At 52.6% G+C, this 12,760-nt stretch overlaps 1 protein-coding gene across 2 annotated transcripts in view; it reads right to left on the bottom strand.

The window, feature by feature from the left end:
* Positions 1–12,760, bottom strand: part of TECR (trans-2,3-enoyl-CoA reductase) — a 41,243-nt gene that overhangs the window by 13,980 nt on the left and 14,503 nt on the right. The window contains exon 2 of one of the 2 annotated variants that reach the window (XM_065419396.1): positions 4,214–4,264. In XM_065419396.1, coding sequence (XP_065275468.1) covers positions 4,214–4,264 — 51 coding nt within the window. Of the gene's footprint in view, positions 1–4,213; positions 4,385–12,760 lie in introns of those variants that run through there. The other variant, XM_065419395.1, reaches the window with a different exon arrangement.

Here is a 12,760-nt window from a genome sequence, read left to right on the forward strand (position 1 = left end):
GCTCCTCGCAGGAGGGCTGATCATTATTGCTGGCAGGGACCTGCTTGGAGTTCTCTCTCTGGAGGCGGCTGATGGCTTCACTGGCCTGCTGCCTCCACAGCATCAGGATGTTCCTGCTGGATCACTATTGCTACTTCACAATGCCCTGTGGAAAGTCCAGGGCGGGCTGGAGAAAGTTTCAGATGCCGTCCTCCCCTGTCTTAGTTTCCAGTGCCGGGCTACTTCAAGTCTGTGCTGCTGGGAAGCGGAGGAACCACTAGGTTCCTTTGCAAAAGATGGCAAGACGCCACCCCCCCCCCCCCAAACTGTACAGCCAGGGTCACATCCAGGGCACCCACATGCCAAGTGAAAACAGTAATCCATGGGAGATCCCCACCCTCCCCAGCAGCCTGACACTTCGGAAGGGGGCAGTATCTGACGGGCTAAAGGGAAAGCACTGGGGTTGTGCCCTTTTTTGCTTCTCTGGGAGGGATAGAAATGCTCTGAAAGGGAGACGTTTTATTTGTTTGTCTTAAATAAATTTTCTGCCCGTTTTAAAAAAAATAAACATGAGGCAAGGCAAGTCTGCTTTTGCGGCCTAGGACAGAACAAGAACCCACAGCTGGAAGCTGTAGCCAGACAAACTCATATTAGAAAGGAGGCACCATTTTACTTTAAACACTAGGGGCGGGGGAGCCATTGGAAGAAACTCCCAAGGGGAGTGGTGGATGCTCCAGCTCTTCAGATCAGAACTGAAGGCCTTTCTGGACGATGCTTTAGTCAGACACAAATTGACTGAGCTCACTATGAAGAGAACTGGACGACATTCCCTGGCCTGTGTTATACAGGGGGTCAGACTAAATGATCGAATGCTCCCTGCTGGCCTTAATATCAATTAATCTTAAGAGCCAGGGCTGCTGAATCTTTGAGGAAGAGATTTTATTTCTCCTAAGTGACTCCACTGAAGAGGTATCCACAAAGCCAAATAGTCTCGGAATTAATTCCCCTCTCCGTTAAGCAGATTTCACTTCCTTGGTACTTGGGTTGTCACAATGCCCACTGACCCCCAGTAAGCCAGAGTCTCCCAGAGTGGGTGAGATCTGAATCTTTTAACCCATAATTCAACTGAACAGAGACACCCTTTCATTAAAAGCAGCAGAGAAAAGGGGTCCTGCCCATTTCCCTTTGCGGGGCGCTTTTTAAGACTGCACTTTAGAGGACCCACAAAAAGCCAAGTTTGGGATCCCAGGCACTGCGCCTCTGCAAGGTGTGGTGCCCTGCATGGTACAGGAGATCCTGGACTGTTGATCCCTGCTGTGTTGCCACATATGCAGGCATGACAGAGCGAGGTCTGAAACTCAGCGCGTCCCAGCTTTGGTGGGTGACCTGCGAAGGGAGCAGTGAATTCCCAGGGGCCACCGCCCAGCCCAGAGCTCAGCAGAGGGAAGAGATTTAGGCCTTGCTGCTGAATGCCCCTGGTAGCCTCTTGGGCACACGAAAAGAGTTCTGATCACTCCCATCGCAGGATTATTTTAATCACGTCTCTATATTTAGTTTACCCACTTCCTCCTTGCCAGTCTGAACGGATTTACAACTAACACCAGGTTTATTCAGAGGGGCATCATACCCATCCAGGCACAAAGTTAAACCACCAGTGCCAGTTTGCCCACAGGATTGGGCCCGGGGAGAGTTGGCATGGGGGCCCTACGGTGCTGTGTGCACAGTTGCTGACCTCAGCACTGCTGCACTTCAAAGCCTACTGAGTTTAGGGGGAATCTTTTCTCTTTAGCCCTCCCCAATAGCTAGCCAAAGCACCCGACATCAAGGGAGGCAGTGATGCCTAGTGGATAGAGCACTAGACTGGGGCTCATCTGTGGGTTCTACTCCTGGTTCTGACACTGGCCTGCTAAGTGACCTTGGGTGGATCACTTCCCTGCTCCGTGCCTCAGTTTCCCCATGTGTAAAATGGGGATGATGCTCCCGACCTTCCTTTGTAAAGCACTTGGAGATCTATGCATGAAAAGTGCTAGATTAGAGCAAGGGATTGTTATAACACCCATTGCCCCCAAGACACTTCACAGCAATCTGCTTTGGCAGGACAGCGCTCGAGCTCGTGAACTAATCTCTCCTTTGCTTGAGCAGAGAAGATGCTGCAAAACACGAGGGGACGCTCGCTTCAAAGCAGCAACACTAACGGAGTCACAGGTTCGTGGTGCTGGCTGTGTCTGGTGATCCCCAGATGGCAGCCAGCAACCAGGAGACACCCCATCAAGGTGACACATTCAGTCAGCACGGCCAGCAGGATGGCTCTGGTTCTGACCGAGGCCCTTCCCTCCCCGAGGCAGGGGAAAATCTCTCCCCCAGCAGCGGCTGTCAGTGCGACTGCAGGTGTCACAGGGGCAGCCCCTGGGGTACTCCAAGCCATCGCTGACCCTCTGGCAGTCAGTCCATTCAGCTAGGATTTGGGGGCATGGACGAGGCTGCTCCCTGCTTTGGGATTCAGCTTGGTAAGGGCAAGCACCAGTGATTGATGGGTGCCAGCAGAAATGGGAAGCAGCTAGGTGGGCGGCAGAAACAGAGAAGATCTGCAGTGGCAGGACAGAAAGATTGGTCTCCAGAGGGAAAGGGAACAGCTCAGAACGGGGGGGGGGGGGGGGGGGGGGGAAGGAAACACGACAGAAGTGAGTCTCACAGGATCTGGGAGAGCTGGTCTCTGATGCTGGGCAGCTGACACCAACTGCTATGAAGGACACACAGGAATGGCAGTAAGGTTAGCTTGGGCAGCTCTGGCATGTCTGGTTAAACGCTGCAGCCTCTTTGCATCTGGTGATGGGGCAGAAGAGGTATTTACACCTAGGCTGCAGATCGTGTGGGCATCCACAGGCTGGGAAGGGAACAACAGCACAAGTGCAGTGGACGGCACCTTTGGGCCTCCTTCCTAGGCATGCTGTGTGAGGTGGCAGTTCTCGGGTAGAGGAGTTTCTCACGGACCCAGCTCTCTGTACGGACCACACAGCCAGTTACCTCTTTCTAGTAGCTGGGCTGGAGAGGAGACTCCACACACCCTCCTGGCAGGTGGCCCAAAAAAGGCCACAGGATTCTCTCATGTGACCTCCTGCCTATCACAGGCCACAGACTGGCAGCCAGTCAACCTGCACTGAGCCCAGTAACTTGTCTGGCTAAAGCATCGTCCAGAAAGGCAGCCTGTCTCGAAGGCACCAAGAGACAGAGAATCCACCCCTTCCCTTCAGCCCCAGATGTGGCCAAGGTGCCACAGCCACATGGCTGGGGCTCCCTGCATCTGAGCCTGCACCAGATGGGAGTATTTTGTGTTACATTAAGGCTGACGAAAGATGCTGGATTTACAGCCCTGAAAGCCTGTGTGTACTCACAGCCTGGGCAGCACCAGGGCAGCATGCAGAGTGGAGCTTGTTCCCACGCCAACATCCCCTCCCTCTCTGCTCAGGCTGCCAGCGAGGGCCACTCCCACTGGCAGCTCTTTGGGATGCTGGTGCCTGTCTGCTAGGCACTGGGCCCAGACCCAGCAAATTCAACCAAGGTGCGTAACGACTGCCAGCCTGCAAAGGGCTCAAACCGTCTGTGTCCCCCACGGTCAGTCCCCTGAGCCCTCCGCCCTACCCCTGCTGGCTCGCTTGGAAGACCGTCCCTACCCCTGCTGGCTCGCTCTGAACACACCGAAAACCCCAGTCCCGGCTCAGCAAGGCAGTGGGGCTCCCAGCCCTGAGCAGAGGCAGCACCCACCTCTCAAGGCACATAAGGGGACAAAGACAAGGGCCTTGGTGCACCAAAGGATCTTCCTTATGCTGGGACGAGGTGGCCAAACCTCCCTGCTCAGAAGCCCAAGGCTGAGACCTGGCCCATCGCTCATGACTACATGCCTTGGGGCTGTAGCCGGGAGGCAGAGGAGGGTCTCTGAACCTGGGAGTTTCAGGATGGTTTTAAGGAAGGGGAGAACGTGCTTCACTCTGGAAGGGACAACCCCACCCCCACTGAGAAATGACTCAGGGCCCAGGGGGCATCTTTACAATAACTACAGCAGCCACCCCTAAGGTGACCAGATGTCCCGATTTTATAGGGACAGTCCTGATTTTTGGGTCTTTTTCTTATATAGGCTCCTATTACCCCCCACCCCCGTCCTGATTTTTCACACTTGCTGACTGGTCTCCCTAGCCACCCCCCCTCCCAGCCCCCAGGGCACAGGGCAGGGGCCTACCTTATCCAGGAAGCACAGCTTGTCCCTGGTCTTGGCATCCAGGATCTCCACCTCAAAGAAAAGAACAGCCTTTTTAGATTTCACGGCCTTGGGGTGACGCTTGAACTCGATGCCGTTCAGACCCATCAGGAGGGGCTGGCCCCCCTCCAGGGGCACCACGTTCGTGTCCATGCCTCGCCCCAAGTTTTACAAGCAAACCCCAGGAAGCGTGTGGGGCTTGGGACTCGACCCTGCAGCTTTGCCCTGGCTGTCCCAGTGAGTGGATTCCTAAGGGAGCTGCTTCTCCAAGGCTCAGCGAGATCTCCCCTTGCTCTGGGAGGATTCCAGGGGCCGCCCCATGAACGGGACCCAGCCCGGAGAGCAGAGGTCTGCTCTGCAGGCTGATTCCCAGGAGTAACCTGATAGCACAGGGAGGTGAATCACTACGGTATCCAGCTAAATATAAAACTGAGCCTAGCTGCTCACAAGCAAGCAGCTCCTACCAGGGAGCTTTTTAAAGGCACTGCCATTACCCCGGGGATAAACGCCCCCCCACACACACACATTCACCTAGATTGTTAGTCACATTCAGACTTTGCAGTTGTTAAATGGGCCACTGCAGGCTACAACATACCCAGCCTGGTGAAAGTCTCTCTGTCCTGAAATACCCACAAGCACCCAGGAGCTGATCGGGTGCTAATCTCACAGCAGCAAGAGTTTGCGTTCCTGTGAGATCTATCTGTCAGTATTACAGCAATGCCTAGAGGGCCCAATCTGGAAAGAGAATCTATCGTGCTAAGTGCTATACAGATATGAACTAACCAGTCATCTCCAGGGCCGCCAAGGCGGGGGGGGGGGGGGCAAGTGGGGCAATTTGCCCCAGGCCCCACAGGGGCCCTCACAAGAGTTTCAGGGGCCCCCACAAGAGTTTTCGGCGGGTCTTCGGCGGCACGTCCTTCAGCAAGTGAAGGACCCGCTGCCGAAGACCCGGAGCTTCTTCCGCTGCGGGCGGCAGTTCGGCCGCGAGGGCTCCTTCCGATTCGATGGCAGTTTGGCGGCGGGTCCTACACTCGCTCCGGGACCCACCGCCGAAGTGCCCCAAAGACCCGTAGCAGAAAGACCCCTGCCACCGAAGACCCCAGGCCCCCTGAATCCTCTGGGCGGCCCTGGTCATCTCCCCTATGGTGCTCGGTAATGGTTTCGCTTGAATAAGCCCCACAGACTGATGGATTTCCCTCAGCTACTTAAAAGAATAACATGCATAATTCATCTGTGGATCTCTCTGCTGCAGGATATAATTGAGACAAAGGGGCCAGCAGGTTTAAAATACACAGCTAGGCATTTATAAGAGTTGTCTTTGAAACTACAGTGGCTAAGATAAAACCTCCCACTTGAAGGCAAAAGCTGCTCATTGCATTCACAGACATCTCCAACCCCGTCACCAGGAAATGGCATTACAGTAGGTCCAGTACAGACAGCTAGCACTGGCCAACTTCAGAGACGTGACCCAGGACTAGATGGACTCCAGGTCTGTCTCAGTCCAGCAGTTCCTGAATTCCCAGGTGCACACATGACACGCTTGGCCCTGGCTTTGGGGAGATCTTCTGCTGGAAGGACCATTGGCTCATTCTTCTCACTACATTTTAAATGCAGTATGTTTTTTCACTGTAACTGCACTCTCCCGATTTCCCTATTCTCTCCCCACCTGTTCTTAATGCACCCTCCCACCCCCACCTTCTACAAATCAAAGCATTGGAAGCTTTGTACTGACAGATTAGAGCCTCGACTCCACCAGGGAAATATTATAGCAATACCACTGTTGCAGAGATGGGCTGCCACTGACATTTCATCACTAAGCACCTTAGACCTCCTCTGAGCAGGGTTAGAAGAGATGGTGCTTAAAACACCCCCAAACCAGCTGACAATCCATCTCCACTAGGGCTCTGGTGCTGCTAACAGAGGTGACGCTGACCCTTGGCTTAAGCAAAAAGACATTTTCCTAAAGCTAAGCCCGGTTAGGGATTTTTCCCCAAAAGAAGAAGTATTTGTTTCCTACTCTTAAGGGTGCGGGATATGACATTGTGCATCAATTAGCCAGCCAGTCTGAGACTTGCCTGCTAGGAGCACAGATGCCTACAATATTGCAACACACAGTCTGTGAGCAACAGAACAGGGACTGCTCTTCGGAGAGCAAAAACGAAATGCCGTTATCATATGAAACATGCCCCACCATCTCCCCAGGCAATTAGGCAAACCTCTGAGAACTGACTAAAAGTTAGAACTGGCTTGCACAGAAGAGTGAGAAGTCTGTGGGCGGTTCACACTTGAATTAACACTGCATTTTTAAAAGGAGCTGCAGAAGGCCTGGTTTGAGTTCAGAGCACGCAGCATGGGAACTGGGCTCCAGGATGGGAGGGAGCTTTCAGATCTTGGGTTTTGTCCAGCCGTTAAGTTTCAATCATTCTGTTGGAGTAGCTGGGAAACTTGCAGATCATCTCTCAGGGACTTAAGGAGGTGGAAGTGATCTCAAACGTGGAGAAGATACAGCACTAGTTACGTGTTTTAAATAACGAAGATATCTCTCTTCCTCTACCCACTTGGCGACCCTCAAACCAACCTGGGGGAATCACAAAATTACAACACAGCGAAGTTTGTCCCTGAGAGCTATAGGTCTAGTTTACAGAGGTGCAGCCACCTCCAACTCCAAGTGCAGTCAACGAGAGCTGCAGGGGCTCATGGCCTGTGAAAAGCAGTCTGACCCTCGGTACTATGGCATATTCCTACCCACGACAAACTCAGTGCACATGGTGGACAGAGATGAATAGGGAAAATCTAGGCCGGTCTCCTTGGAACACAGCAATGCGTTAGTACAGGAGCTTCTACCTTTGGTAGCTGCAGGAAGGATTCCCAACAGCCTTGAACCAAAAAAGGCATCATCAGCAGTGAACGCAGCAGGAAGCCCGGAGCAGAGGTCACGTTATCGATTCTCCCCTGGGGGAAGTACTACAACCGCGGTCTGAAGTCAGCCATCAAGGAGACCTGGGTTCTACTCCTTGCTCTGTCACCAACCTGCTCCGTAACCATGGGCCAATCACTTCCAATCTCTGGGCCTCTGTTTTCCCTCCCTCTGTCTGCCTGGTCTATAGATTAGCTGGGAAGAGGAGGTGTCTTATTATGGGCAGGTCTACATTTAAAACGCTGCACCAGTGCAGCTGGGCCACTGTTGCGCTTCAGTGGAGATGCTACCATGCCAATGTGAGAGAGCTTCTCCTGTCATAGTTAATCGAGCTCCATGAGAAGCGGTAGCTATGGCAACTGGGTGCTGTCTACACTATGGGTTAGGTCAGTATAACTGCATTGCTCGGGGTGTGGATTTTTCACACCCTTGAGTGACATAGTTACACCGATGTAAGTTCATAGTGTAGACCTGGCCTCAGTGGCTGTACATGGTTTAGCACAATGGAGCCCTGATCTCAGCTGGAGCCTTTAGGTGTTACTATAGACACAAATAAGAATAAGCCAATGTACTGGGTGTAAAGGTTTTAGGGCCTGATTTGCAGTCGTTCTGAATCTGCCTCAGCTCCCACTGACTTCGACCAGACTTGCAGGTGCTCAGCACCTCAGGAAAAAAAACAGGCCTTAAGTGCCCGTGCAAAGATTACAGGATTACAAAAACTAGCAGACAGTTTCTCTCCGTCTCCTGCTGCTTCTGCTCATTGCCATTCTGAACCATTAATTATTATGAAACAGTTCAAAGTTCACAGCTGCGGGGGTGTTCTGTTAGCGCTCTCCCAGCCGTCGGGGAGTTCTGGGTAGCTGCAGAATTCAGAGGGCAGAGAGTGCCATTTCCTGCGGCTCTCCCCGGAGAGCTGCGAGGGACACTTGGGATTATTTTCACTTTGCACTGAAGCGGTGGAGAAGGTGACAAATTCCTGAGCTTGTGGATTCCTGAAAACTGCCCCCAGACAAACGGAGAAAGAAAGGGACAGGGACTGTGTCACATGCACCCAGAGGCTCCCCAACGTGTGAACAACTCGTTGTCTCAAAGATAACACACACAAGTCTGTGCTCCAGGGGCCCTGATGCATGGACTGGAAAGGCTTTAAATTCAAGGGGAACACTACACAAAAATCAGATCAAAACGGCACAGAGGTGCACGTGAGCAAATGTGTCTGTAACTCATCCTTTCCTTCCCCTGCGCCCCCACCCCCACCCTCAGAACCCCCTTCCCAGCCACATCCACAAACAGAAGGGGAGAAAGCCTCTCTCCTTCCTGATGGGTCTCTGTGAAGCCGTCGCTCTGTAAGGATGCGGCCCATGGCTGCTTGCAGGGGGCAGGGAGCGTGTGTTCTGCACTCTCAGCAGATCGGAAGGACTGAGTCCAAGCAGGTGTATTAATAGAAGCTGGGCTCTGGAAACTAGGGTGGTTTATCATATGCCTCTAAACCCTGGAAACAACAGGAATCTCATGCAGGGGAAGCAGCAGGAGAGATACTGCTGAGCCAGTCAATATCTGAAAACGCAAACAGCAGACACTGGACGTGAAGGACAGACTGGGGGACTTACACCAGAAGGGGGTCTTGGATCAGCAAGTGGTTGGAATCAGAGAAATCGATCTCAAACCACCACGACCCTGCAGGCCCCCTATGGGATCCCCGTGGGAAAGAAAAGGCTCTCCACTGTAGACGGAGCTGGAGACAGAAACCATGCTCATGTCAAGAGCAAAGCAGAGGGACAGTGGAGCAGCCCATTGGGCACAGAAAGGTAAGGGACATCCCTGCTAAATAACTCTGTGCTACAGAGGAAAAGATGCTAATTGTAACACAGTCAGGCTGGGTTACGCTGCATAGATTGGGCTCACCAATCTGGGTACTGAGAAGTTTACCCTGAGCCTGGACTAACTGCTTGAACTTCCTTGCAAGAACCTCAAAACAGGTCTAGCAGAAGACAGAAGCAACAGCATGTGGTGAAAAGCCACAGGCACGTGTGCAGGGTACGTATCCCTAACAATGAGATGGGCTAAAATGTTGCTAGCAGGATCAATTGGGCACATAGTTATTTCTTTTTTTTGCACAACTTCTCCCTAGAGTTCCCCTGTCACAGAGCCTGCTTGGAGCAAATTAGAAAGCAAGCATGCACCATCTGAAATCAAGCCACCTGCTTTGGCCTCTTAACACCAGAGGGACACAAGCAATTATTAACTTGCCAATAATCAGACACATCATGAGCCCAGGGCCTAAAACTCTGTTTGCTGTAATTATTGAAGAGACCATCGGTGGGGGTAGGGTGAAGCTGTTCTGGTGTAAGTGGCACATGCCATTACGGTACAGATGGACTGCGGTTTTCCAGCAATAGCTGACACTATGACTCAGACTCCAAAGTCCAGGCTGGTGACTAGGAAGGACAAACAGGTGTCTGGGGCGGAGCCAGCTGCCCCACAAGTGAAGACAGGAATTTTCACCTAGGCAGCATTTTTCATCTGAGAATCTCAAAGGTGGGTCAGTATCATTATCCTCATTTCACAGAGGGGGAAACTGAGGCACAGAATGCCATACCCACGGTCTCACAGTCCGTCAGGGCGAGGCCACAAACAGAACCCAGATCTCCCACACATACACTCCCGGCTCTAACCACTGGAAACACTGCTGCTCCCCAGGATGGAGACAGCAGAACTGGCACATGCTTTATAAGGGAGCGTCTGGTATGTGGGCTCTGAGACAGATTGGCTGCTGGGCCCAGCCAGCATGCTCAGTATGTTGAATACTAATCCTCCCAGGACCCAGAGAAGGAGATTCTTAGGGAAGGACAGAATCCAGGGATGGTTGGGGAGAGGCCGGGGCATTCGTACGGACACTGGTTGCAGGGGGATCATAGGCTCAGCACACAGCGTCTGGAACAGGAACAGCGTCCTGAGGCAGCCCTCAGGAAGCTGTGGGCTGCCTCAACCATGTTTATTCGGGGAAGACTGGCCAGCAGTGGAGGGCGTGGCATGTGATAAAGCGTCAGGCAGCTGCGGCTCAGTGTATGCTGGGAGCAGAACCCAGAATCCATGTGTAGTCTCAGAACCAGACGCAAAGCTCAGCATGCTCTTGTCTGTGCTTAAGGGTCAGCTACACCAATTGCTGAACTGGGGCTATTCCCCAGAGTGGAGACAAGGCCCAGGACACAGCCGGGATGGGGAGGGAGTTCTATTTCCCCATCCACCAGGCTCTCTTCTAGTCGACACTGAACGAGGACATGAGCTGATCATATTCCTGTAAGAAGCACGAGCCGTCTCCGTACTGGTGAAAGGTGCAGGGACTTCTGGGATATGGACTGGATTCTCCCCCCTGAAACACCACTTCGCCCCGGCCCCTTTTAGCACGCCGTGTCCCCTTAGGCTAGGGAGCGTGGTGCACACTCAGTGCCCGTGCATGGGGCTGTTTGGCCATCAGGAAGCTGCATCTCAAAGCCTCATTCACCCTGATCTGCTAGAGCAGAGGGTCCCAGAGGCAGTTCCACTGAACTGGCGACCCCAGAATGGAAGGGGCCCCATCCATGGGAAACCCAGCACCGGGTAAGCCCTGCTTTGGCAGGCTGACTGCAGAGCACCTGGGGAGCCGCTGTTTCTAGGACATCCTTGACAGCTACCAGAAAGGGTGTTCTAACGAGAGAGAGAGAGACAGCCAGCCACTGTCGCTTTAGTGCTGCCACTCAGAGTCACCTCACTAGCTGTAGCAGCGGGCAGACCTTAGCAGCGGGAACCAACCAGAGACGCTATGACCAATCTATATAAAGTGCTGGGTTCAGGAGACACTTTTTGGTAAATTAAGTGGAGGCCAGATCCCCCCTGGAGGAGTCTCCAGCTCTCCCTGCCTTGGAAGCGCCATCATCCATGTCACCCCTCCTGGCAGCAAGGGGGGCTGGTCAAGGCGCCCCTGCAGAAGCAGTCACAGCAGTCCTTGAGTTGTTCAGAGGCCAGTACCCTAAAAGGGACTTACACCGCAATCAGCCTTCTCTAGGTTCCTGGATAGCAGTGGAGTCATGCAATGCTCGATTCCCTAGCCTCTAATGCCAAAGCCTCCCTTGCACAGATCCTTCCACCATTCGATTCATTTTATCACTGGTTGCACCTGTCCCGTAAGAATCTGGTTTTAAGGGGCTACAAAGACCATGCTCCAAACTGAAGAGCAGAGATAGGGAGAACTCTGAAGGCTGAATGTGGGGGTGCAAACCCCAATATCTTCCTCCATTAGCAGGGACCCCAGAAAGATCAGATCAAATGAGGGGAGAGAACAAAAGTTGTAGAAGACAATGAATCCTGTACATTATCGAAAAGGAGGATGGAAAAGTAGGGACTGGGGGTACATGGCTTCTTTAAAAGGAAAAAACAGGGTGTTAAATTAACAACAGAAGTTTGGGTCTAATCTACCAGCTTTTCCTGGAAGACCCAATGGATGGAGAACTTGTCAGAGGACTACATCACAAGCACCAAGGAGATGAAACCTGAGCACTGAGAAGTGATTTGCATTCAGCCCACTGAAAATGTTGGTTTTGCGCAACAGCAATTTAACCTAAGCCTAACAAACCGTGGGAAGTAATGTTCTTTGGTAACTGTTTGGCACCTTCATCCAAAACCCCAACCTGTTCAATGAAGGGCTGAGAAAGCTCCCAGGTTAGCTCTCTGGTCCTCCGTGAGGACCACAGCATAAGACAGGAAGAGAAGGCTAGATAGTCATGATATTTGGGGGGAGACTAAGTGGGAAAAATAACTTGTTAGATAAACTTTCAAGAAGCAAACAAAGGCACGAGCCCAACTCCCTCCCAACCATCCCCACTTGCAGATCTCTGTTAAGCGACTCATCAGAAGAACGCTGCCAGGTGGACGTAGCGGAGCGGTTTATAAGAAAGATCCTACAACATGGCCATGTTAGTACAGGCCTGATGCCAGCAAACAGTGGGCGCTGCAGCCTTCAAAGCACTAAAGGAAGGGCCACTGGACTTCAGCCCTTTCCTACTAGCCTTTGCTAATGCCAATGGGACGCGCATTGCAAAATCCACAAGCCCCAAAGGGCATGGAGCAGAAAGCAGGGAAGTGACACACACCAAAAATCCTTGTCTGTGAGAGCCAGTCACAACCCACAAGGCAGAGAGCTGCAGCAGGGGCCACTCCCTCTGTACAGGGTGAGCTCAGAGACCTCTTCTGGGGCAGACTCAGCCGCTTCCCCCCTTCAAGGGAAACCACATACAGCACTGGAATGTGGGAACTCTATCCCTTAACTCCTGCTAATTGGGAACGTAAACAGCCTCAGTCTGTGCCTGGCCATCAGCTGCTCCTTGAACTTCTGAACCTCAGAAATCCCCTCCCCTGTGCAGAGGGGCGCTGGCAGCAAAGGCCCGGGGACGGTTTCCAAGACAGACATCACCCTGTAATCTGTTCCACCTTGTGAGGTGTAACGAGCAGCACAGTGCTGCATTCCATTCGCTCAGGGCCCACGATAGTGTTTTTCACTCTGACTCAAATTTGCTTCTCCTCCCTCTGTGCTCAGCCCACATGTGGAAAGCGACGACCACCCTATGATCTCAAAA

Source organism: Emys orbicularis, chromosome 19 (assembly GCF_028017835.1).
Source record: "Emys orbicularis isolate rEmyOrb1 chromosome 19, rEmyOrb1.hap1, whole genome shotgun sequence".
NCBI lineage: Eukaryota > Metazoa > Chordata > Testudines > Emydidae > Emys > Emys orbicularis.